The sequence below is a fragment of the Falco cherrug genome, chromosome 6 (assembly GCF_023634085.1).
Source record: "Falco cherrug isolate bFalChe1 chromosome 6, bFalChe1.pri, whole genome shotgun sequence".
Lineage (NCBI taxonomy): Eukaryota > Metazoa > Chordata > Aves > Falconiformes > Falconidae > Falco > Falco cherrug.
In genome coordinates, this window is record NC_073702.1 from 27,737,238 (window position 1) to 27,762,334 (window position 25,097).

The 25,097-nt window shown below is 37.7% G+C and overlaps 1 protein-coding gene across 3 annotated transcripts in view; it reads right to left on the minus strand.

Annotated features, from left to right (window-relative positions):
* KIDINS220 (kinase D interacting substrate 220) overlaps nt 1-25,097 on the minus strand; it is an 80,732-nt gene that overhangs the window by 43,211 nt on the left and 12,424 nt on the right. For all 3 annotated transcript variants that reach the window (XM_055713765.1, XM_055713764.1, XM_055713763.1), the window contains exons 3-18: nt 22,977-23,075; nt 21,424-21,522; nt 19,825-19,923; nt 18,842-18,943; nt 18,138-18,236; nt 17,070-17,267; nt 14,956-15,054; nt 12,340-12,438; nt 11,844-11,942; nt 10,763-10,940; nt 10,152-10,316; nt 8,601-8,780; nt 8,083-8,248; nt 7,006-7,157; nt 6,256-6,545; nt 585-725 (exon numbers count right to left, since the gene is read on the minus strand). In XM_055713765.1, coding sequence (XP_055569740.1) covers nt 585-725; nt 6,256-6,545; nt 7,006-7,157; nt 8,083-8,248; nt 8,601-8,780; nt 10,152-10,316; nt 10,763-10,940; nt 11,844-11,942; nt 12,340-12,438; nt 14,956-15,054; nt 17,070-17,267; nt 18,138-18,236; nt 18,842-18,943; nt 19,825-19,923; nt 21,424-21,522; nt 22,977-23,075 — 2,265 coding nt within the window. The remainder of the gene's footprint in view (nt 1-584; nt 726-6,255; nt 6,546-7,005; nt 7,158-8,082; nt 8,249-8,600; nt 8,781-10,151; nt 10,317-10,762; nt 10,941-11,843; nt 11,943-12,339; nt 12,439-14,955; nt 15,055-17,069; nt 17,268-18,137; nt 18,237-18,841; nt 18,944-19,824; nt 19,924-21,423; nt 21,523-22,976; nt 23,076-25,097) is intronic.

The following is a 25,097-nucleotide window of genomic DNA, read 5'->3' on the forward strand; positions in this document are numbered from 1 at the left end:
TAATAATTAATAGTTGTGGATCGTTTGAACATCTAACTCAACATTTTATGTTCATTCTGTTTGAATTATAAATCTGATGGGACAAGAGATGTATACAGATGTCACATCCTTCAGTGTGATATATCTAATATTAGGAACTTCATAATTAGAAATAACCATACCTGACAAGTTAGCAGTAGTAGTTACAGTGGAAGTAATCACCAAGAAGGTATTATGCAGTAATGTTCTAGCCCACCCCCCCCATATTTACCATTTTAGTATTTTTCATCTAAAGTACTTAAAAAGTAAGTATGAAAACCTCTCCAAACATTTAAGTTTATTTCAACAGAGTATTAATTTTCAGTAATTTACATATGATTATTTCAAAACTTTACAAAAGTATTAACGTGTAGTACTACTGGGATTTAATTTTCAACTGTTAAAACCCATTGCTCTTATATTACAGTTATGCCAATGCACACAAACATTAAAAGACTACAACACACGGACTCTGCAGACACAATTACTGTATGTATCTGAGCTCATCTATGAATGAGATAATCCAGATGATCCAGAGATCAGCTTTATAAAATGATCCAACTCACAGTATCCAGCATCTGTAAAACTTTGTCCTGTTCACAAGCATCCAATCCATCAATAATTACAACAAGTCTTGTCTGGTTCTGAGTGAAGCTGTCAATGGTTTTTGCCATTTTGGCCATTAATTCCACTTCACATTTCAAAACCTATAAAAATGAAAAGTAGAAAGAAAAAGATATCACTATAATATCTAAAACTCACAGAAATGCATATAATTCATTTTGCAGATTGCTACTTGTCCCCAAAATACTTCAGTAAGGTTACAAAAGTAAACTTATAAATACCCAAAGTGAAAGTCCTAAAGTGCCACTTACAAAATTTTGATTTCCAATTTGCACAAAAATGTACAGCAGAACCGCATATTCCACTTTAACATCACAAACTATCCTCATTTAAATTCCATGGCAAAGTTATTTTAAAAGAAAGTAATATTTACGCACAGTAAATCAGTATTTCAAGAATAAACAAGAATATTTGTAGCTTCATCTAATCCTCAAAAAAGGTTTTAAATAAAACGTACACTAAAATTTTCTATCTGCCTTTCAGCTAAGCAAATTATGTTCTAATGCTCAGTCACTCCTATTCAGGACATGAAATCTGAAGATTTTTAAAGTTTTTTCAGCATCAAGTTACACAGTTAACAGCTACCCTTAATACAGACACAAAGGTGGAATTCACCTGCCCTAATTTCAGCAGCTAACAGGTAGACACTGAAAACTGATCTAGTCACCACTAGATTAAACTTGAATGTGCACATTAAGATCACATCACTCATACGAAATAAAAAAACCTATTTCTCTCCCTGGATTGCAAAGGGTGAACCTAACTCTTAAATGGCTGAAATTATGCCGGATAAATACCCCTCAAAAAACAACTGTCAAGAAACACAGTAGCAAGACACAGATGTCTTCTGTGCTACAAAAAGTATCACCACAACATATTGTTACACAATGTATGAGCTGTAACCTACAGAGGTAACCATCATGACGCTAAAATTGATTTTCAAATAAGACCATAGAGGATATTTGATGACAGCCTTATGGGTACATTTTTTATCAGTTTAGACACAACCCAGCAAAACAATAGTATTTTCTATCATTTTTCATGAGATGCGGACTGTTTTGGGATGTTCTTTCAGTGCTATCACTCCTTTCTTGGTAAAGAGGTCTTGCAGACAGCCAAAGTTACGCTTAGTTTTTCACCTTTAGATTACTTTAAGTTATTCTTTCTAATCTTATGATCTAAAGTAAGCTTTTACTAAACACTGATCATTTAGAACAACTGTTTTCCTAGTACCTTCCTCTCAGCAAAAACACAATTAGAAACTGAAAACATAACCCAAATTTAACATTCCCAGTTGAGCAGACAGATCTTGCACACTAAGTACACCAGCAGCAATAGAAGTAGTAATCTTGTACACCAGCAGAAGTGTTCCCTTCAAAAACTTACCAAGTCTCATTCTAACGTTGTAAGACTTGGCCTGACTAAATAAATGACTAAATAAATGACTAAACTAAATAAATCTCTATTTTAAGATTTTTGTGGTTTAATCCCAGCTGGCAACTAAGTACCATACAGCCCCTTGCTCACCCCCCACACCCCTAGAGGGATGGGAAGGAGAATCAGAAAAAAGGTAAAACCCATTGGTTGAGATAAGAACAGTTTAATAACTGAAAAAAAAATAAAATATACTACTAATAGTAATACTACTGAAAAGGGAGATAACAAAAACAGAAAGAGAAAAAATACTGTCCTGTTTAATTTGTTCAAAGCCCTGTCATTGCTCAGGGCCCCATTTGAAATCATTCTTCCAGGTCACTTCATAGAGAGGGCTTACAATGAGACTGTACTCTGGAATATGCATTCTCCGAAAACCATCAACACCTAAGGAAGCCTATTTCTTTCTACTAGTTGGTGGAGACCTAGCTGTTATTTTGCTGCTCACATCCATCCTCACAAAATCCATCTTGCCGTTTTATTCCTAAAAACCTGGATTTCCTGTGCAAGTCCCTTGACCTTACTTTGTTTTATGGCAAAACCATCTTTCAGAAGGGTTTGGACTGTTTTCTTCCCATTCTCAGAAACAACTTCTGCTGTATTGCCCCACACGCTAATATCACCAATATATTGCGGGTGTTCCAGAGCTTCACCCTGTTCCAGCACAGCCTGGATCAGCCCATGGCTGATGGTAGGGTTGTGTTCCTACCCCTGGGCCAGTCAATTCCAGCTGTATTGGATGCCTCTCCAAATGAAAGCAAACTGTGGCCTGCACTCTGTTGCCAAAGGGATTCAGAAAAATGCATTAGGGGTATCAGCTATGACATACCATTTGGCTGCTTTTGACTCCAGTTCATACTGAAGTTCTAGCATGTCTGGTATGGCATCACTTAGTGCATGACTTCATTCAGGCCACGATAGTCCACTGTTAATCTCCATTAGACTTTTGCACTGGCCATATGGGGCTGTTAAGGGTGAGCAAGTCTTGTTGATCGCTCCTTGGCTCTCCAGTTGATGAATCAACTTATGGACGAGAATCGGGGAGTCTCTGTTGGTGCAGTATTGCCACCGGCACACCACTGTGGTAGCCATCGGCACCCATTTTTCTTTGACCTTCAGCAACCTCACAACAGAGACTGGGCAAGGTAGACAACTGCTTCATTTCCTTCATCTCCAAGGCAGCTACACCAAAAGCCCACCGGTGGTACCCTGTTGAGTCCCTGAAATACCCTCTCCTGAGACAGTCTATGCCAAGGACGCACACAGCCTCTGGGCCAGTCACAACGGGGTGCTTGTGCCACTCATTCCCAGTCAGGCTTCTTTCAGCCTCACAGTTAGCTGCTGGGATCCCCCTGTCACTCCAGAAATACAAACGGGTTCAACCCCCTGTATACCCTGATGGCATTAGGGCACACTGTGCACCAGTATCTACTAGAGCCTTATACTCCTTGCGTCTGACGTGCCAGGCCATCAGATCCACACAGTGCAGAAAACCTGCTTGTCCCTCTCCTCCACGCAGCTGGGGGCAGGGCCCTTCTAATCCTGGTCATAGGGTTCTCCACTTCTTGTAAAAATGGGTTAGAATTTCTTTCCATAGGATCAGGAGTAAGTCAGCCCTTTCACTCCATCTGGGAAACTGCCCACTGGAGACTGCAGCAGCAACCTTCCTGGAAGTACCTCTATTTGTGATTGATTTTCCTTGAAATTCAAGTACCCGTGCTTCTAGGGTTGAGGTGGGTTTTCCATCCCACCTCCTCATGTCCTCTCCATGGTCCCACAGGTAAAATCACAGTGTACCCCATGGTGTGTAGCTTCTGCCTCCTCCCTCTCGAGCAAAAGGATGTTTACTGTTAATAGCAGAGCCGCAGGTCTGTACAGGTGAGGAGTAGGACCTATCCTTGTTGATAGAAGTTGGCTGGACCAACTTCTCCACAGCTGAGAGAAGGGAGGAAGAGAGATTATATTCGTATACCTGAAGTCAGCAAGCCACTTCATCCACCACCAGTGCCCTTTCGTCTCTACAGCTCATTGCTGCCAATGACCTGGCATACAATGCTGGTGTGCTCCATATAAATTTCCACCACATGGGTTGTGTGCATTGGATCTGCATCTGTGGGTAACTGCATGTTGTTTGAGTCACAACCAATCATCTCTAACATGACTAATTCCCTCAGGTACCGGATACCTCTCTCTATTGCAGTCCACTTGCCTGGGCGACATGTAACATCTTCCTTGAAGGGACACCTTTCCTTCACGCTTCACAGGAGTCACCTCCAGCAGCTGAGGACTTGTGTCCCTTTTCCAATCACCTTGTCAATACTCCCTTCCCTAGAAAGCGATCCCAGCTGCTCAGCTTCCCTGTCCTCTAATTCTGAACCATTAGCCCTGTCACCTCACATCAGAGCAGTCAGGTGATAATGTGCTCACCTGGCAAACAGCTAAAAATCTTTTCACATATCCCATAGCTCACTTAGGGACAGGAATCAAGTGATTACTTCTTGTTCTGCCTCTTCCTCTTGCTCCTGAGATGTCCTGCTTCGTTCTCCTTTACTAAACAAGCTGACTTTCATGTCCACTTCTTCTTGTGTATAGGGGTGACTGATACTGTCATGGATTGGTTCTCTGGTTCAGCCGCAGTGTCTTATCACCAAGGTTGGAGTAGCCGCAGTGTCTGTCACTTTGCCATCAGATCCAGAAACCTTCTCTTCCCATTAAGGGTACTGAATAGCATTGAACAGCACCCAGCAGGCATGGGTCAAGCCCCAGCACACTGCAGTGATTTCTGTCTCTCCACAATTGCCAGGGTGACAGCATGGTTTCTCCTAGTATTTCACTGGTTTTCCTGGATTCTGCACTTGTTCAGGGGTGAAGTTCCAAAACACTGGAGGTGCCCACTGTCCTAGGCACTTACCCATACTATCCCACACACCCTGCTACTCTTAACTGTCCAGCCTTGGGACAGATCTCTGTGTGGTATTCTTAAATAGTTACTTTAAACAAGTTCCGGAGCACATTCAGCAACATGCTGGTTCTCTGCACTAGGACCACGCTGGTTTCAAGATCCCAAGGATATCCACAATCTTCAAAATTCTCAAACACTACTGTAATCAACCTGGCAGGCAAGGTTTTATTAATAGTTCCCATTACATGACTCCCAAAGTACAGAGGTGATGGCAATGCTGAATACACGTACCGGATTAGTTTCATGACCAGCACTTCTATTGTATCACAAGCCAGCATTACAAAGTACAACAAAACAAGAACCTTAGCCCAGGCCCCAGAGGCGATAAATACAAACCCAGGGAACACATACTGAAAGTAAGGTATTACATCATAACACAACTCTGAACATGTGCAACAGCTCTGAGAGCAAATAAATCAACACTGTGACCAGCAACTATTAAATCAACAAAAGGAATATTTATAACAAGTCTGTTTTAACACTCTGGTCAGATCTGTTGTTATCTCAACACTCTGTGCCCCACATTAGGCACCAACACGGACTTTTGTGGTTCAGTCCCAGCTGGCAAATAAGTACCACACAGCCACTTGCTCACTGCCCCCAGTGGGATTAGAAGGAGAATCAGAAAAAAAGGTAAACCCCATAAAATCCATGGGTTGAAATAAGAACAGTTTCATCACTGAAATTAAGTAAAAAGTAATAATAATAGTAATGAAAAAGGAGATGATAAAAAGAGAAAGAAAAGTAGCAAAGCGAGGGGAAAAACCATAACCCAAACCAAACAAGTGATGCACAGTACAATTGCTCACCACCCGTGACCGATGCCCAGCCAGTCCCCAGGCAGCGATCCCCTCCGGCACCCAACTCCCCCCAGTTTATATACTGGGCGTGATGCTCTATGGTATGGAATATCCCTTTGGCCAGTTTAGATCAGCTGTCCTGGCTCTGCCCCCTCCAACTTCTTGTGCCCCTTCAGCCTTCTCACTAGTATGGCAGTATGAGAAGCTGAAAATTCCCTAACTTAGTATAAACACTACTTGGCAACAACCAGAAACATCGCTGTGTCATCAACATTATTTTTATACTAAATCCAAACCACAACACTGTAACAGCTACTGGGAAGAAAATTAACTATCTCAGTCAAAACCAGGAGAGAAGGCTACAGGTCTGGGGATTTGTTTCAGGTTTTTTAATGGTCAATTCATACAAATGATTACCTTCATGAACCCCTCACTTTTCAACTTGTGAAGTTTGGAGGCTGCATTGTGAAGACGTTTTCTTTGAGAATTCAAAACTGAATCCATCACTTGCCACCACGTGCGACAATTCAAGATAAAGGCCAAACCAACAACACAGGTAACTGATATAAGAATAACATTCACTGTCATGTTGGCCGGTTCTACATTAAAAATCGCCAGGAGGGCAATTGCAGAAACAACGCAAGACAGTATAAACAGGAAAATCACAAAGGATGGGAGACAGCAAGTTTTCTTCCATTTCTTTTTACCTAGGAAACAAGTATTTGCTGTTAAAATTAATGTAAAATGTAGTAACAGGTGCATACAAAATCTATTAACTTGCATACTTCTCATTAAAAACTAACTTGCACAAAAGGTTACTGCAGCGTTACCATCCCGTCACAATCTGACTTAGAAACAATGACTGAAGTGCTATGGAGAAATACCATGCTGCATCTAAAAGGATGACATATAAATATACATTTCCATTGACACTTCTGAAACCTATACTTCACAGAAGATATTCCTTTACGTAATTAATAAAATCAAGATGAGCAAAGAAATCAGGGCTTTTTTCTCTCCAGAACAATACAAAGAGTTTTCCCTTCTGTATAGATTTCTACACGACTACAACAGTTTCTAAAAAGAGCTTATAATGTGAAAAACAGAACCCCTGATAACAGTGCATTGAAATGAAATAGTCGGAAATGTAATTCAGGTAACAAAAACCTTGTGCATCTTCTGTCTTGAAAACTCGAAATAGCCTTGTTGCTAAGAAACCAAATTCCCTTTCACATGCATCAGAGAGGGTAGCAATCATCTCAGCCAATGAAGTTTCTCCACCTACACTGGACAGTCTATTGTAGTCTGTAAATAAAAATCTGAAAGAGAAAAAACCATGTATTTTGTATGCTTTAGAAAGCTTTAAATATTTTCTGGCAACCAAAACAAAAATCTTTCTGCATCCTTGCAACTGCAAGTTTTTTCAAGTGGCACAAAATGTAAAATACTTGAATATTTAAATTTTTTTAAATTCTGCATGGAATTTAAATATTTTTTCTTTATTACTTCTCCTGTTACCGACCTCTTCTTTGCCCCACTTCCTATCCTAAAACTTGATTTCTTAAGATGATAAAAATGATCATGTCACTAACAGCACCTCAGATGGCAGTAAAAAAATAAAAATATCTTTATAAGGCCAAAATACAATACTGACAAGCATTTTAAAAACTGCATTCTGAGCTATTTTCAAATATTTATGGAGAATTAAAAAAAAAAAAACCAGAAGAACAAGATCACATAAAAGCACCATGAGGCTAAAATACAAGTCTCTAAACAAGAGGAGTAAACAAAATGATAAAACACATGGCATAAATTTTCCTCGCTTTCAGGTAAACTAGAAGCCTTGAGCAGTCTGATGCTCTACCTACGGGAAATTAAAAAAAAAAAAATAATTAAAAAAAGACCTTAACAGAAGTAATCGGTGAAACAAGCATTACACATAACACAGTAACCTATAAATTAAATTCTTATTTTATCTGTTGCAAATTTCTATTAATAAGAGAGTCAAAACTCCTAATACTAAAAAGCAGTACCTTTCACTGACTGGCACAGAGTTTTGAAAACAATGCTATCTTCCTCCCACTGAAAAAAATTAACTACGTGATCTTCCAGGGCTACTGTTTTTCAAACAGGAATCTCATCAGCTTTTCATAAGAAGATAAACATGCATATTAATACAGAGTTTGAAAACTGATAGAGTGAACCTGAATTATCCATTCAGAGTAAATAAATGAAATAACTAACCTGACAGGTAAAGCTTTAGTGGTTTGCTCTGGTAATTCTGGTGGGTTTACAAACATGAGTTTGAGAAGCAACTCTAAATATCCAATATGTCTTGCCAACCTTGCACTTAACACCCAGGCCCAGTTCCAGCTCTCACCTTCTCTTCGGCCACCAAAGTAAATTACAGCTAAAATATTGAAAATTTAAAAAGATGTTATGGCTCTATTTTAGTCAATGTTCACAACTGAAAGAACCATGAAGTCTGAACAGATAAAAGGAGTCTAATGAATATTTAACAGTTATGGCTAAAAATGAGAATGGCAACAGCAACACAGTGAAGTCAATATACTAAATTCTTGTTTTTAAGAATACCCTCTCACAAATTACATGCAAAACACAAGGAAAGGGTCCAAAGGGATCCTATTTTCTACAAAAAATATTTAATATTTTTTCTGAATCACAATGCATGTCTACAAAACAATACTGAATCCCCAAAACAGATAAAAACCTTCCAAAACTTCATATAAATTAAGACTTACTAAAGAAAATGTAGAGAACTGCTAATAAGCTGAGCGACACGGCTATTCCAAGCTTTGCATCCACTGTGAAAGCAAGCAATAAACCCAAACCTCCACACAGCAAAACTGTGAGGAATACAATAAGCCAGGAGAACTGAAAAAGAGGTTCGATCTGCTGTCCTGCAAAAGTCTTCATTTCATCTGAAACAAAAAGACAAAGAGCAGTTTTCACATGTTAACATTCTAGAACAGAAAGCAAAAAAGGTATAATAATGATCATCTTTGAAAAAGAAACACCTTTCACTAGACTCCATACATTTTCCCTATTACTGATCCAAAAAAGACAACGATGCTTGAATTCTTCTTCAAACTTAAGCGCAAACCCTAAGTTCTCATCCATGCAATGAAATGATTTACATACATAATACTTGCACTGTTTGCTGTCAATTTCTACTTTTAAAGGCATATTAAAACCTATGTCACTTCCTATTCTCCTTCAAAAGTTTAAAACATGTTTTATGAAACCAAGAAAAATAAATACATCATATCTGTCAAAAAAACCCCAAACACCCCCAAAACTTCATTCATCGAAATGTGAACCATATTCCCCAAATAGTCGTATATAACAGTACAATGTAAAGGCTTCAGTATTTACTTGTTTGTTTGATTCCTATTTACTAAAACAGGAATTCCTGAAGAAACTTAGTTAGGATCTATTGGATAAGAAATATTAAATACACAATCCAGAATAAAAAGATGAATGAGGTACAGGAATACTGAAAAAGTGTTTTAAAAATGTAAGAGTTCATCAGCAATAAACACCACAATCAAAAATGCACACTGCTTTTTGTTTATGACATGGGGCATGAGGTGAACAAAATAAACAGAGAGACCTATTTTGACTAATATAGAAGCTTTTAAAAACACGGAAATCACAAAAAGTAACAAACATTGAGACTGGTGAAAGTACTTTGAATTATACTGCACATCTCAGAAAAACATCCTTTGTTAGAAAAAGCTAAAACTGTAAAAAAGATGTCTATTTCCACTGCAAAAAGCATTGACGCTCTTCATATATTGCATTTGCCATCCTCTATCATTTCAGAAAGTTCAAAAAAACAAAGTAAATAAGGGAAAAAGGGAAGAAAACTAGACACAGAAAATATACTAGAAAGAAAAAATATTAATAGCCTGGAATTTGTTCTTAAACATAAAAAAAAAAAAGACAACACCTAGGAGGCACAATAAATAAATACTGCAGCAAAAGAGGTCTGAACCTGATTTGACACATGAACACCCTTAGAAAGGCACATTTCAGCAGCCATACTTTCAGCAGTACCTAAGGGTAGATTCACTGCTGCAGGAAACCCACAGGACAATAGACATAAACACTTAAAGATGGAATCGACAATGTATAAATGAACAAAGCAACCTGTGGATGACCTGACCACACCAAAATTTAAATCCTGCATATAACATTACATCAACCAATGGCTGTCACAAAAACTAGTAACCCCCACGCGATGCTTTTCATAGATTTGAACCTACAGAAAAGGCTAAATCAACTCTTACCTTCCAGCTTCTTGAGCAGGAAAGATTTTCCACTTCCCCACTGTGCATATAAGCCTACACAGATAGGTGGCTGCATGGTTGGTTCACTCAGAATATCAGCCAAAGCACTGCTGTACAGATCATAGCCCAGCATGTCACCATCAGATTCCGTGGGAGACAAGTGTCCTGTAATACAAATACTATGTTACAGAACTTTGCTTTTAGAAATCTCTTCAATATGACAATTTTCATACATAGAATCATGACAGGTTCGCCTGTATTTGTATTAAAACCATTAGAGCTTAACACAAAAGATACAAACAAAAACCCGAATCACAGTAAGTCAAAAGAAAATTATTCCTACACAAGCAAAATCTATGTAAAAACAAAACGACCAACAGAAGTTGCACAGTATCAAATGTCAAAGTAAAAAACAAAAGGTACATTTGACCTTTGTTAGGCTTTTAGAATGATGAATTTTTTTGCGAACTGATTTTTTTTAAAGCTCTCCCATTAGCTGCACGATTAAAAAACCTAAACAGTTACCACTTTTCAATACAGAATTGAATAAACTGGATTCTCAATATACAAGCAAGTAAAAAAAAAATAGAAAATTAAATACTTATACGTACTGGCTCCAAATATCTGTGTTAAAATACTCTTCTGGTGGCTACAGTCAATATTGTAAGGTGTTTCTCCTGTTTTGTTTGGTCTATAAAGCAATCTACCATCTTTTGGGTTTCTTAAGAGTAATTCAGCAAGTTTACGGCTTCTTCCACGAATGGCAATATGAAGTGGAGTATCTCCTTTCTGCAATTAAGTGAAAAATGAGTAATATCTAACATGAATTCCTAAGCTTATGAACAGACTGTATGTTCCACATCATTTCAGATGTGTTATTTACTTGAAATACATCTTAAGGTATTCCAAACATCACAACACCTTACAGCAAGCATTTTTTCCCCTCAAAAGAGCATTGCAAAAGTTTCAGAAAAGACATGTGAAAAGGGAGTTCTTGTAATGCTAAAGCTAAGGCAGCCTCTTCTTTCTCAAATGTTTATAATAGCATCTTAAAGTTCATGGAAACTGTAATCTTTACTTAGAAACAAGTGTCTACGAGCAAATTCAGAAACCTGGTTGGAACAAAAGATACTGCTTGTTAAGAATGATTTCAATGTCTGTTCAAACTTCTCAAAAAAGCTTTCCGGTAAAAGTTTCCTTATCCCACCAAATCAACACTATTACTTATATGCCCTAAATATAATACTAAGAGGTTTAAAATTACCAAATGTTTCTGTATTTAAAAGGATTACAGTCAAAGTAGGTAATGCATAAGAGGACAGCAACAAACCATTCTATTTCTCCTTGGTATTGTTTAGTTTAATGTCTATTAATCAAAAACAAACATCTGTGACAAATCACAAACACTACGCTCTTTTTCAAATGTACTAAGAAATAGTATTCTTATCTGTGAAATTTTTATTGATAACCCGGAATTTTTTCTTTTCATATTACTAAAAGCATCCTAATACAAGCAAAAGATCAATATAGTAATGGTGAGAATTAATACATATTTAAATATTATAGTCTATTTAATTATTAAGCATATGGAAAGCTCTCTTTCTGTATTAGCCTTGACAGCTCACTACAATATTCTTACTGCGAAACTAAAATGATTACACATCCTAAAGTAAACAAATAGATATGCTTTACCTTGTCTACAGCAGAGACCTTAGCTCCTTTATCCAGAAGAAGCTCTACTATTTCAATATTTCTCATCTTGGTTGCCTTTATAAGCGGTGTTTCTCCGTCCTAAAAGGGAAAAGTAGGCATAATAAAAAGATCTCCATATACTCAAAACCAAGCAAAAACTAGCGACAGCATAACAAATTAAATCCCAAACACAAAAAGATAATTTTTAAATTAAATCTTACTGTGCAAGTAACAACACTTCAGCACGTATGTTATTGAAAGTACCCACACCTTCCCTGCTATGGAGTTTTAGTAGCAGGTGACGTTTATCAACAAAGGGGACATTACCACTGCTGAGAATAAATTCTCTATTTCAGAAGGGTTTGGGGTTTGGTTTTTTACAATGTGCAAGGTACCAACACTTGACAAACTGAATTTGGTGTTATGACCTTAACATCACACAGGAGTTGAGAACATACGTTAAACAAAGCAATTCATTTCAAATTCTCATCATTACCTTGGTACAAGTCTCAGTATCAGGGTTGCATTGCAAGATATCCCTCACCATTGTAGCATTTCCTTTCTCAACTGCCCAATACAATGCAGTTTTATTATCCTGCGGAAAAAAAAAAAAAGGAGTATTCAATGTTTACAGTTGGATTAATTTCAAAAACTGTATACAAAGTATTGAGAACAGCACATAATATAGCAAATTTAACACAATTCAGGGCAAAGGGCAACACCACCAAATCCAATTGACACACCAGCTGAATCCTGAGGGGGAATGACAATGTGGCTAGAGTACACAAGTCTATTTTAAAAACCTATGCCAAATATATTAAGAGCTTTAACAATCCAAGCAGATTCAACCTATCTTGAAACAACTTTTAAAATTATATATATTCAGTTGTAACTCAAATATACAAGTTTTCTAATGAAATAAAACAACTTTTTCCATAATGTTGTTCTGGTTTACCCCTATTATGTGAAGTCATGTTTCTCTGCAGTTAAAAAAATATTTTATTTATATATATATATATATATATATATATATATATATATTCCTGTGCTAACCACTTCCAGGCCTTTACAAAATTTTTCCCATTTTTGTTCTCAATTTTACAGTGTAGTCTAATAAAACTCTTGAATTGGTTGGCTGGCCTAAAACCAGGCCATGCAAGCTGGAAAGCTGTAAAAGTAGATGGACATGAACAGCCAACCCCAAGTACCAGAACCCAGATTAGCCATACATTGTATCACAGAACCAGGGGAAATGGTTGATAGCTGCAAATCAACTTGTGTGATTTTTTTTTTTTTCCCAGCCGTGTGTGCTGTCCCAGCAAGACTCCATGCCTGCAATCTTTGTGCAGCTTAGTGACTGCACCACAACTCTTTCTGTTTGAGGCACACATGTGCAGAGACATTTAAGAAAAGCCTCTGAACACATACCTGCTTCTAAGCAGGATTGTCACAGTTTCCCTTGCAGCCTTCTCCCTTGCTTGCTTCTTTCATTTCCAGTTCTTCCTCTCCTGCTCAAGCACTTCACAGCAAACTGAGTTTAAAGCCTTTCTTGCCAGTTTAACAAGCCTGATCATTAAGATTTCTTTCCTCTCTGGTCACCTAGGTTTCATGCCAACTGTTCTGCAGTCAAGTTGCTTCCAGAAAGATACCAGCCTGAGGAAGCTGTCTCCTCACTAGCAACATCAGCTGCACAGACAGGCACAGGTCTGCCAGATGCTCCCAGCTGGATTCTTTCCCCTTACCAGAAGCACTGGTAAGACCACCACCTAAACCCTCCACTGCCCCAACACTTGCTCCTAGAGCCCTATAGTCATGTTTTGTCTGCTCAAGGTCTCCCTTGACTAGTGTCCATATAAGATGAATGAGCAGCAAGGAACACAGTTGCTGGAAGGCTGGACAAGAACTGGAATGTCACAGATTTGGGCAGGCAGCAAATCTCCTCAGAACAGGTCTGGCTGACAGACAGGTGTTGGCAATGCCAAACAGTAGGGGAGTTGCTGAACACTAGTGCTCATCACTGATTTTGATACTGCGGGTCCTGAAGCAAGTGCAGAGCCACAATCTTCCTCTGATGGTACTGAAAACAACAATGTTGACTTGTTGATGCTGTGTCAACAAGGCCACAAACGTATTCTCTAGACTAACCACTGCAAATGGCTATACAGACACCCTCACACTACCAGCCACAACCCTCCCTGCCCACCATGAGGCTGGGTTCTCCTGCTGTTTCTGCACTGCCTTCATCATATCAAGATGTCTGAAAAGCTCCAGATTTTCAGACCCATGTCAGCAAAAAGCTGAGACACACAATTCCAGGTTTCCAATGGCAGGTTAAAGGAAGAGATCCAAACACTACTTTCTCTCCAAACTAAAAGCTTCTTGGCTTCTCAAAGAGGCTCTGCATCAATAGCGCATACTGAATCTTTGCAGCTCCCCGTGACTCAGTTTTGTGTTCGAACTCAGTAGAGCATATGTGCCCGCAAGCAGAGTGATTTGAATAGCTTCAAGCAAAAGAAAGTAAGTTGAATGTAACAATAAAAACAAGTACTGTGCTGAGTAAGAGAGCTTTTGGTAGAAGACTAAAATCAGTATCTTAATCATGGGACAAAAGAAGAAAGGGTGGGTAGAAAACACAGAAATCACTGACAACACCACTTAATGCAAGAAAGGAAGTTAGTGGAGACAAGAACCAACCAAGCACAGTGACACAACTGCCCTGACAACAGATATGATCTAAGGTGTATTGTACTTAATATATTGAAATTACATTAAAAATATTAAGTGTTAAAGTAAGAATAATATTAAGGGTTTTTTTTAAAAGTATTTCATCTCTTCAGTAGGGCAGAGGAAATAAGTTCAATTTACATCTTTTGCTTTTCAACCATTATACAAATTAACTGAAAAAAATGCTGCTTAACAAGTCATTGCAATTACATATCTCTTATATCTTAAAAACTGCATGGCAGTATGATGTATTTTTAATGTTTGATGGGAATCCGAGTTTCCCACAAAGTAAAAAGAGCAAGTTTTTAAAGCCCTGTTTTTAGAAACATGGTACTCAAATTCACATCCTATTTAAGAACTACTTTAACATTTACATTGTTGTACTTACCTGACCTCTGATATCTATATCAGCATATTTATGGAGCAGGGCCCTTACAATTTCAACATGACCTCCTCTAACAGCCCCAATCAGCACTGTATCTCCACTCTAGAAAAATTATGAAAGAATACTGAAGATTAATTAATACTATTTAACAAAAGAAATGCAACACAGAATAAAATATTGCTTAAAAATACACATTATGCCTACTTATATAAAGAAATCTGCACTCATTTTCAAGAGAACCACAAAAAAAACAGTTATCTCTGCAAAAAATGGGTACACAGAAGAAAAAATTATCCATTTTTTTAGTACAATTTTTCAAAGAGATGAAATATGTTTATGGAAAAACATATTATGGGAGCACCAAAAATAGGCCCAGCTTAAACCACCATCCTAAAAAACAACAGTACAAATTAATAATGAATATGAAAAAATCCAGCTGTTCTCTATACTCATAGGAAGACCAACCACTCACAGTAATAACCACTTTACAATCAGACAGGAATGTTGGATGTCTCCTTTAGCTGTTTCACAGCTAACAAAATATCTCCAAGTATTTTAAAGAATTTTATCTTTTTTTTGTGTGTGTGCAGATTTGACTGCTATCCTGTTTACATAGACTGTGCTGTTATAAAGAAAAGAAGGAAAAGGCTGATTTTATGTGAAATTGATCAAAAGAAAAAGATACTTGGCTGTGGTAAATGGAGTTGTATATATGTAAAATAAAGTTACAATTCTGTTTAAGACTTCTGATTTTAATACACTTAAGGATATGTCAGAATTTCAGAAAATGAAATCCTGAATTTACCTAATACTTCTTTTATGATGAAGCAGGAAAAATAAATAGAAGTATAGCTAAATCACAGGTATGGAATTCAGTTAGAAACCTCAGTAGCAGTAGATCCCCTATTAATCAGTCATTACATACTTGGCTGCAAACCAAGAGATTTTCCTTATCAAAACCTACTCTCGCATCCAAAACTAAGACTACTCATTGCTTGCTTTATTTTTGAGATACAGTCAGCTGTACTTAAAGCTGTAATTTAATTTATCCTTCCTAAAAGCACAGGAATGCAGTTGTAGAATTTCATGCCAGAAGAGGCGGGAATGGAGACTGCAATGTATTTTTTTAAATATTTAAAAGTTTTGCTTTGATATGTGCCTGAGATTAAATCTGTTGTCACATGAAACACTGCAGCTCAGTATGTAACCATCTAAGAAACACACTAAGCTGACATATGAAATAAAGGAAAACGCATCCAAAAATCCTTTTAATGTGGCAAATATTAGGTTTTCTTCTCTTCTCTGAAACCCTAAGCAGTTCCATTTAGAGATTGGGAATTCAGCCTCAAAACCATATTGCTGCTCTAAACTAAAACACTGATCTTGACAGAGACACCTAAGTTCTAACCACCCACAGCCCCATGGTGCAGTGCTTGGACCACTTGTGACACTTTAGAAAAAAACCTTACTATCAAGAGGACATTGCAGACATTCCAAGGCACCTATATAAGTAACCACATTAATTCCTGAGTCACTAGCAAGCAGATTCACACTCTGGGCACTGCATGTCTCTACTGAACAATGAAATCACAGCTCAGGTACACAGCACACCTTTCAACAGTTACATCTACATTTTAACCCAGACCTGAAGTCTTCCTTTTATATACGCAAGTTTCGTAGTAAAAAGTTTCATTGTAAAAGATGTAAGGGTAGACACTGAACAAAATATATTCTTTTTTATAATATCCATTGTTCTATAATTTCAACAGCACTGCCACATGTATTAACACACAAAAACGCCACCCCAAACCTGCAAGTTAATTCAGTATTAGTTTTACGTTATGTACACAAAAATATACAAACATAAATCATGTCCATGCCCTATGGAAACTCAGAATTCAAGAATCTCAAAGAAAGAAAGAGTAGCTTCTGTAGTTTATCCTTTACCTTCACTTACATCAACTTGTAACATAGCAACACATAAAAATACCCCTAGGTGGCAGAAAAATTAGAAAGCCAGAAAAACCATGTACCCACAAATTTGTGTACGCTGATATTTAAATATATATCATTATTTCATATATATAAAATGACAATTATGATGAAAATTTACTCACTCTATCAGGAATGTTCACATAAGTTCCAGCATCAAGAAGATCCTGCACAATTTCAGTATGTCCCTCCTTCGATGCAATCATCAAAGCTGTATTTCCATCTTTATCTGTCAAGTTTACATTTGGGTTTCTTTTCAGTATTTCTTTTACTGAGTCAGTATAGCCACCCTTCACTGCGACAATAAGTGCTGTCATAGAATTCTTAAAACAAAACAACAGATTTTACTGTACAGTGGATATAGAAACCATCATTACCTCAGCAGTTTCAGTAACGAAAGAATACTCACTGATATTACTTTCTTAGCCATCCAAATGTTACTTCAGTTTTATGTTTTAAAGTACCCTTCCAATGCTTTTTTTTTTAAAAAAAAGAAATAAACTAAGTACTATAGCAGAGAACACTTCAAACGCAAACAGTAAAGCATCAGATCAGTTTAACTCCTGAATGTTACACGCATGGTAAAGTTATTATCTTGTTATATGACAACACAGTATAATTAGAGCAAGCAGGTCTGCCTATCCCACTCACAAATGTGTTTAAGAACTTCAGAAATAATCATGTGAATACCAAAAGTTATCCACTTTTACCGATTCTTTATTTTGACAAGCATTTAAAAAAATAAAATCTGTTTTATTTGAAAACAAAACACAGCTGAAAATGTCTAAAAAATTTCCACCTTCTGAAAAGGTACAACAGTCTTTATTATTTTCAAAAGATGCTTTGCATTTGATTTACTTTTCAAATGGCACTGAAGAATAAATTGTTTGACATATCGGGCTTGGGTACAGAATGAATTTTGATAGTGTTAACCTTCAGAGAACAATAACTGAAATTCATTCATGTTCATTAAAATCTACACTTCACATAACAGTGTGTCAACTGTCTATATGACTCCCTAGTTGCATATTTTTATTAAAAGGCACAAAGCAGTTTAAATAACCCTTACAAGGTAATTATTCCATCATCAACTTTTCATCTTGTTTCATGGATTTCTTGGTATTTATATTATAAAATAAAACAGAACACACATGTATGTACCCACACCCTATCACCAGAAAACAGTTACTTACAGCTCCTTCTTGATCAACATCAGCTCCCATCTGCAGCAAGTATTTCACACACTCTAAATGACCTTTCCTTGCTGCCCAAACCAGTGGAGTGGTTCCATACTGAAAAAACATTTAGAACATTTTATCATATTGCTCTCTGTATCCCCCCTACAATCTAGTATTCATACTATGCTTTATTGCAGGGGTCCTCAAACTACGGCCTGCGGGCTGGATACGGCCCCCCAGGGTCCTCAATCCGGCCCCCGGTATTTACAGACCCCCCCCGGTGGGGGCTGGGGGGGGGAAACCAAGCAGCCGCAGATGACTGCCTGCCACTTCATCTGTGTGCCGGCCCCCTGGTTAAAAAGTTTGAGGACCCCTGCTTTATTGCTTTAGTTTTTACAAAGACATAATTCGGTCTGGTGAATTTTCAAGCATTTGAAAAGCCATTTTAACTTCCTCTTTGTAGACAATAGCTGTACGTTATTTTTCTATGCAACCTAGGATAGCAAGGTTTCCAATAGCTTAGAGAACAGAAGTATGCTCCACTGAAGTAAATGTTCACAACCATCTCCAGCATACCACACAGATCCTAATCTTAAGGGTAAAATAAAACCGCAGGTGTTTTTCCCATCAAAAACTCATAGATTTTTTTAATAAAACTTACTTTTACAAGAAAGATATCAAGCATAAAAGAATTTGAATATTATATACATATAACTTACTTTGTCAGAGCAGTTCACTTTAGCTCCATGTTGCAGTAAGAGATGTACTACGTCTGAGTGGCCCCGTCCTGCTGCCCAAATAATTGGATAAACACTGTATTGCTTAGAATTGGGGAAGGAAAAAAAAAAACAGAAAACCAAATACATGAAATAAAATTACAGTCTTAATTATTTTTCATGAACAGTATGGATCACAATGCTCCCAGAGACAATAAACCCACAAAAGAAGGAATATACAGAAATAAATCTAACTACACATCGGTAACCGTTGCCTAGTACATTGTCTAGATGACACCTAGGAAGATGTCTACTGTTTTGAGGTAATTTTGGTTTGTAATGTCTTAAGGTTTAAAAATTCACATCCTTATCTTAATATAAACATAATGTAAGGGAGAAGCAACAGACAGCTATGCAATATCCTTAAGTAATCAGGACCGCAGACCAGTCACGCCACGCATGCAGAAGCTGCACATGCAAACCAGGTGGAATCAGCAATCAGCAAGGTAAAATGAAAAAAAAAAATCTAAGCAAATGAACTAAATCTCAAAATCTTAAGGTTTTTAATTCTCTTTCACATGTATCGTACATATTTATGTAATTAGCCCATTTGGTAACTGTTGTGAAACAACTAAAATGAATTGTTGTTTCCAAATTACACGTATTAGTTACTACATTAACTTACACAGATGCAGAAAAATTACAATTGTTATACAAGTAGCATTAGATACACTACTGATCTTTTCTATTATTTCCTCTCCTGCTAATTTGAATCTTATTAGGACTATACACTCACTTGCTTTAATTAAAAAAAATTAATCAAAAAACCAGTGGCTGTCATACAGATTATTAAAGCAATCCCTTTATATAGTTATTAAGGTTATACTGCAAAAACATGCAAAATGTTTAATCAAGATAATAAGATGAATGTACAATTCCAGATTTTAAACATCTGGGAGAAGGGGGCATTTAAGACTAAAACTTACCATTCCTGTGATGTTTGGATTTGCTCCTTTCTCAAGCAGCAGTTTAGCTACTTCAGTACGGCCTTTATATGATGCCCACATCAGGGCAGTCCACCCTCCCTGGCGAGTACAATTCAAAGAAATGCAAAAAATGAAAAATACTCTTTAGAATCCTAATTACTAACTTTTCTTTCATATTGTATTTGTCCTAAATCCAAAACACTGTAAAGATTAATTACACAACCTTGTAATCCTACTTATGTAGGGTAAATAACAGAACACATATGAAAGTACCAATTTCCTGCTGTGTAGAAAACTTGGGAGTATACCATGTCCTAAACGTTCCTGAATTTGCTGTAAACACTCAGTTCAGACTTCAAGCGCATACAAATCTAGTCACTGGATAAACAAACCAAAAAAGAAAGCACTATCTTCAAACAAAAGTCTAGAACCCAAATCAATTAATATGGAGTGTTTACTTTTGATCTGTGTAACAGACAGCTGGCCTTTGTACAGTAATTATGTAATGATTTGCTTCCTCATGAAAAAGAAGCGAATTGTGTCCTCTTAAGGGAGTAATAAAAGCAATGAACTTCAAACTGCATTAGCGTGTTCATTGAAGTTTGTAAACTAGGAGACAAGAAGTTTCACTACCTAAGGCATTTGACAGATTAGGTAACCAAAACTTAGTCTAAAATAACAGTATGTCTCTGATAATTGTAAACACAATTTTTATTATAAAACACTTTTGAGGAGGTAAAAAATCCTTCTCAGACTGACACTGCCCTAGAAATCAACCACTGGCCTCGTGGGTGTGCTTAACATTATGCTTATGAAAAAGTTAGGTTAGCAGGACATGGTAAGATGTAAGATGCCTCAGCCTTCAGACAGAATAGAACTTTAATTGAAGGAAGCACCTCAGTGCTCCCCTAGTGGTTTTCCATACTCTAACTTAAGCAGAATTAAATTGGTCCTTCCAAGTACCTAATTCCTTCTTCAGTCAATGGAGACAAGACCATACCTCTTCAGAGGCATCTAATCTTCTAATCATGTAAGTAACTTCTGTAAGGCTTTATGTGGAGTGGACTAGAGCACCCACTTTCCCATATGAAAAATTTGGGAAGACGAATGAAAAAAAATTCCAGGATATCGAGAACAAGGACTACTATGTGAGTAATCACAATTGTCCAGAGGAAAAGTAATTGCGGACAGGTACCCTCTGTGAAAAGGTAAAATTTATTTTACCAGAATACTGTAAAAAAAGCCATCATCACAAAAAAACCAACCACAAAACAAACTAACCCTCCCTCCTCAAAAAACTCTCCCCCACAAAACACAGCCAAAAATCCAACTGTTCTTCAGTTTAACCTTTTTCCAAAGCAAATTAAGAAGAAAAAAACAGCCCTAGAAGAAAACAAGCTGCCATTATTAACACTAAAACAACTATTTTACAGCTGTAAAACCAACATTTAAATATATATTCTTTTCCATTTTAACAGCAGAGTACATAATTTAAGAATAAAAGATCTTTGATTTGTTTTACAGAACTGAAATCTCCAACTGCCAAAACTGTTGTTCTTACTAAGAACTACTTTATTTTTACACTAGGGCAGCACATACCAAATCCCGATGCTCCAAACTGACATTGTAGTTGAGTAGCTCTGCTACAATAGCTGCATGTCCTTCTTTCGCTGCTGAAATAAGAGCTGTCCAGTTATCCTACGAAAAGAAAAAAAACAAACATTTAAAAAGCGATATTCAGTATTTCAGTACAATTACCTTGTTTTTCAAGTGTTTAACGCCCAATAGGAAATCTACAACTCTTTAAAAAAGCTGCTGTTTAAAAAAAACAACAAAAAACAACACCAACCAAAACACACAGAAAAGTACTCATACATTACCTGCCAGCTATACACATGAAAATACAGACCAACAACTACTGCAAAATCTCCCCTCCAATTATCTCCTTTCCCACCCAATATCCATCACCCTCCACTCCTCACTTCACTGCTGGTTAACTTCTTAAAAAATTTATGGAGGAAGCAACACCTACAAAAGATTAGAGAATGAGGTCAAGACATTGAGAACTGCTGGGTGGGGATAAGACGGCAACCAAGACTACATAAAAAGGTGGTGGTCTGTCACCACCCAAGTGGAGCTAATAGGCAGCACCCAAGGGGCTAATATGCAGGGGAATTTGGACCACAGCTCTTAGATTTAGGATCACTTCAGGAGATACGTTTCCTCTTGCATTACACTTCCCTTCCATCCACTGCTCAAACCACGTCCAGGTGCAGACTACTGTTTTATGTGCTATTCACACGTAAATACAGCAACAGTTCACGTGGTAACTGTTCTCCCTATAAGAACTGTAGCATTTACAGCAAATATAATAAAATGTCTCAAAAAAGACAGAGACTTTTTTTGTTTGGTTGGTTTTTTAGAAGTGACAGGTTTCATACCAGACCTTTTCTGGATGTCTACACTGCTAAAATTAAACCAGGTACAGAAGAATAAAATACAACCACCCAAGCAACATCCTTTCCCTGTTTGTCACTCTTCATTGGAATATACAGACCTTTCAAAACTTTTTAACACCACCTCTGTCCTATTCATCCTTTCTGGGCATCTTTCACCTAGAGTCAACCTCTTCTGTAAAGGCAGGAAGACAGTTCATAAATTTGAAACCCTTCTCTGTCACTGTTCTGGTTTTCACCTGAAATAACCCTTTAACTGAAATCCTCCCTCAGTACTTATTGGAAAACACCAAGGCCACACAAAAACAAATAAAATAAATAAATAAAATATCCTGACATACCACAACATCACCAAGATGAGCAAAATCACCCGGACCTCATTTTTGATGCTGAATTTCTCTATTCCACCTGCCTTTTTATGTCAATGACTGCCAATCCTAAGAAATCAGCAGCAGCATTCAGCAGAGACCCTCAGACATTTAAAACATCTTAAATATCCCTATTCTTCATGAGGAATCAAATCAGAGAAATACAGAGCAAAGCAACTTTGGATAAAATGTCTCTTATATGTCACTGTTTTCCACCTTTTTTTCTCCCTCCCCTCAACTCTAACCTAAATTCCTTTTCTTTGCCTGCCTCTTGAAATTTCTTTTTCCTCTGCTGTTAGGTACCATCACATAAAGCACTAATACTTACTGCATCTTCCAAGTTGCAATTAGCTCCCTTCTTGAGAAGCTCCTGGACAATTTCTAAATTGCCTTGCTCAGCAGCCAACATGAGCGGAGTCTGGCCATTCTGAAATCAAAATGATAGGAAAAGTGATGCATTGGGAAACAATGCAAATGACACACACACCAACAATCAAAGGCCATATACTATACAGGAATGTTAAGTTGTTTCTACATTTTAACTGCCAGTGAGAAGAACTGAAAAGGACTGGTTTTCAAACAATGCAGTAAACTTGCAATTAAAATGGAGAATGTGGCATTAAACCCTGTCCCATAAGAGATTAAAAGAACCAAAACCAAAAAAACCCCAACATTTCAGCCATTAAAAATGGCTACCAGAAAAAAGTTACATTGCTAAATGTCTTTCTTTCTGAATGATTTGCCCACTGAAGACATCTCTAATACACCCCGTACATCTTTACATCTTGAAGTAACTCAGTCACTTGTTCAGAAGTACATAAATCCAATGTATGAACAACAATGGCCATTAAAACATGTACACTGATTCAGAGTAACAGTAAGATCTCTTGCTGAAGCCTTGCAAAAAAGTCAACCTATATACCATACTTTCATCTGACATTACATCAAACACAGACCAAATTATTCCTGCCCTGTGCAACACAGGTTTTTAACAGACAGCCTCACCTCAGGGAAAAGATAGAAAAGCTGTTTTATTTGCCTTCAAGGACATTTTCAAAGTCAGCTACAATCTGTCACCCTTCCATTAGCCTATTTCTGTGCCAGCAAACTTCTGAGATACAACTGCTCTGCACGACCACAGTGGGTTTGCATGGCAAGGCTTTGGTAGGGGGTGGGCTACAGAGGTGACTTCTGTGAGAAGCTGCCAGAAGCTTCCCTCACGTCCACCAGAGCCAGCGCCAGCCGGCTCCAAGATGGACCCACCACTGGCCAAGGCCAAGTTAACCAGCGATAGTGATAGCACCTCTGTGATAGCATATTAAAAAGGGGGGAGGGGGAAATAAATCTGTGCCAGCAATGAGAAGAGTGAAAGTATGTGAGAGCAACAACTCTGCAGCCCCCCAGGTCAGTGCAGAAGGAGGGGCAGGAGTTGCTCCAGACACCTGAGTAGAGATACTCTTGCAGCCCATGGTGAAGACCATGGTGAGACAGGCTGTGGAGGTTAGCAGTGGAGCAGATATCCACGCTGAAGCAAGTGGATGCCCAAAAGGAGGCTGTAACCTCAGGGGAAGCCTATGTGGAAGCAGGTTTGCTGGCAGGACTTGCAGACCCATGCCAGAGGGGAGCCCAGGCTGGAGCAGTCTGTGCCTGAAAGACTTGCACCCCATGGGGGGGACCCATGTTGGAGCAGAGCAGTTGGTGAAGAACCGCAGCCCATGGGAAGGACTCACACTGGAGAAGTTCATGGAGAACCATCTCCTGTGAGAGGGACCCCACGCTGGGGCAGGAGAAGAGTGTGAAGAGGAAGGAGTGCCAGAAACAACATGTGATGAACTGACCATAACCTCCATTCCCTGTTCCCCTGCCCCACTCAGGGGAAGGACGTAAAGAAATCAGGAGTAAAGTTGAATCCAAGAAGAAGGGAGGGGTGCAGAGAAGGTATTTTTTCTGATCTGAACGGTAATAAATTAAACTAATTTTCCCCAAGTCGAGTCTGTTTTGCCTGTGACAGTAACTGCTGAGTGATCTCTCCCTGTCCTTATCTTATTCCACGAGCCTTTTGTTACATTTTCTCTCCCCTGTCTGGCTGAGGAGGGGAGTGATAGAGCAGCTTTGGTGGGCACCTGGCATTCAGCCAGGGTCAACCCACCACAATGATGAAAAGTAAAACTTAGTAAATTTGACAGTAGATTTGTGAGTTTCAACAAGCTTAATAAACAAAAAGAATTTGTCCTGCCCTCTCTTCTGTCTTTTCACTGTACCATATAGAAACCTCAAATTATCTAGTCTCTAAATAATTCAAAAGTTACATCTTAGGAGTTATATACCAGCAACTTCCCTGAAAAAAATAAAAATCAATGCAGAATCAAAACACAGTAACATCACTAATCTTTGTTAGTAAAACAGTTAACAGTTAAGATTAATAAAGATATTTGAGGAGTTCTTTCTG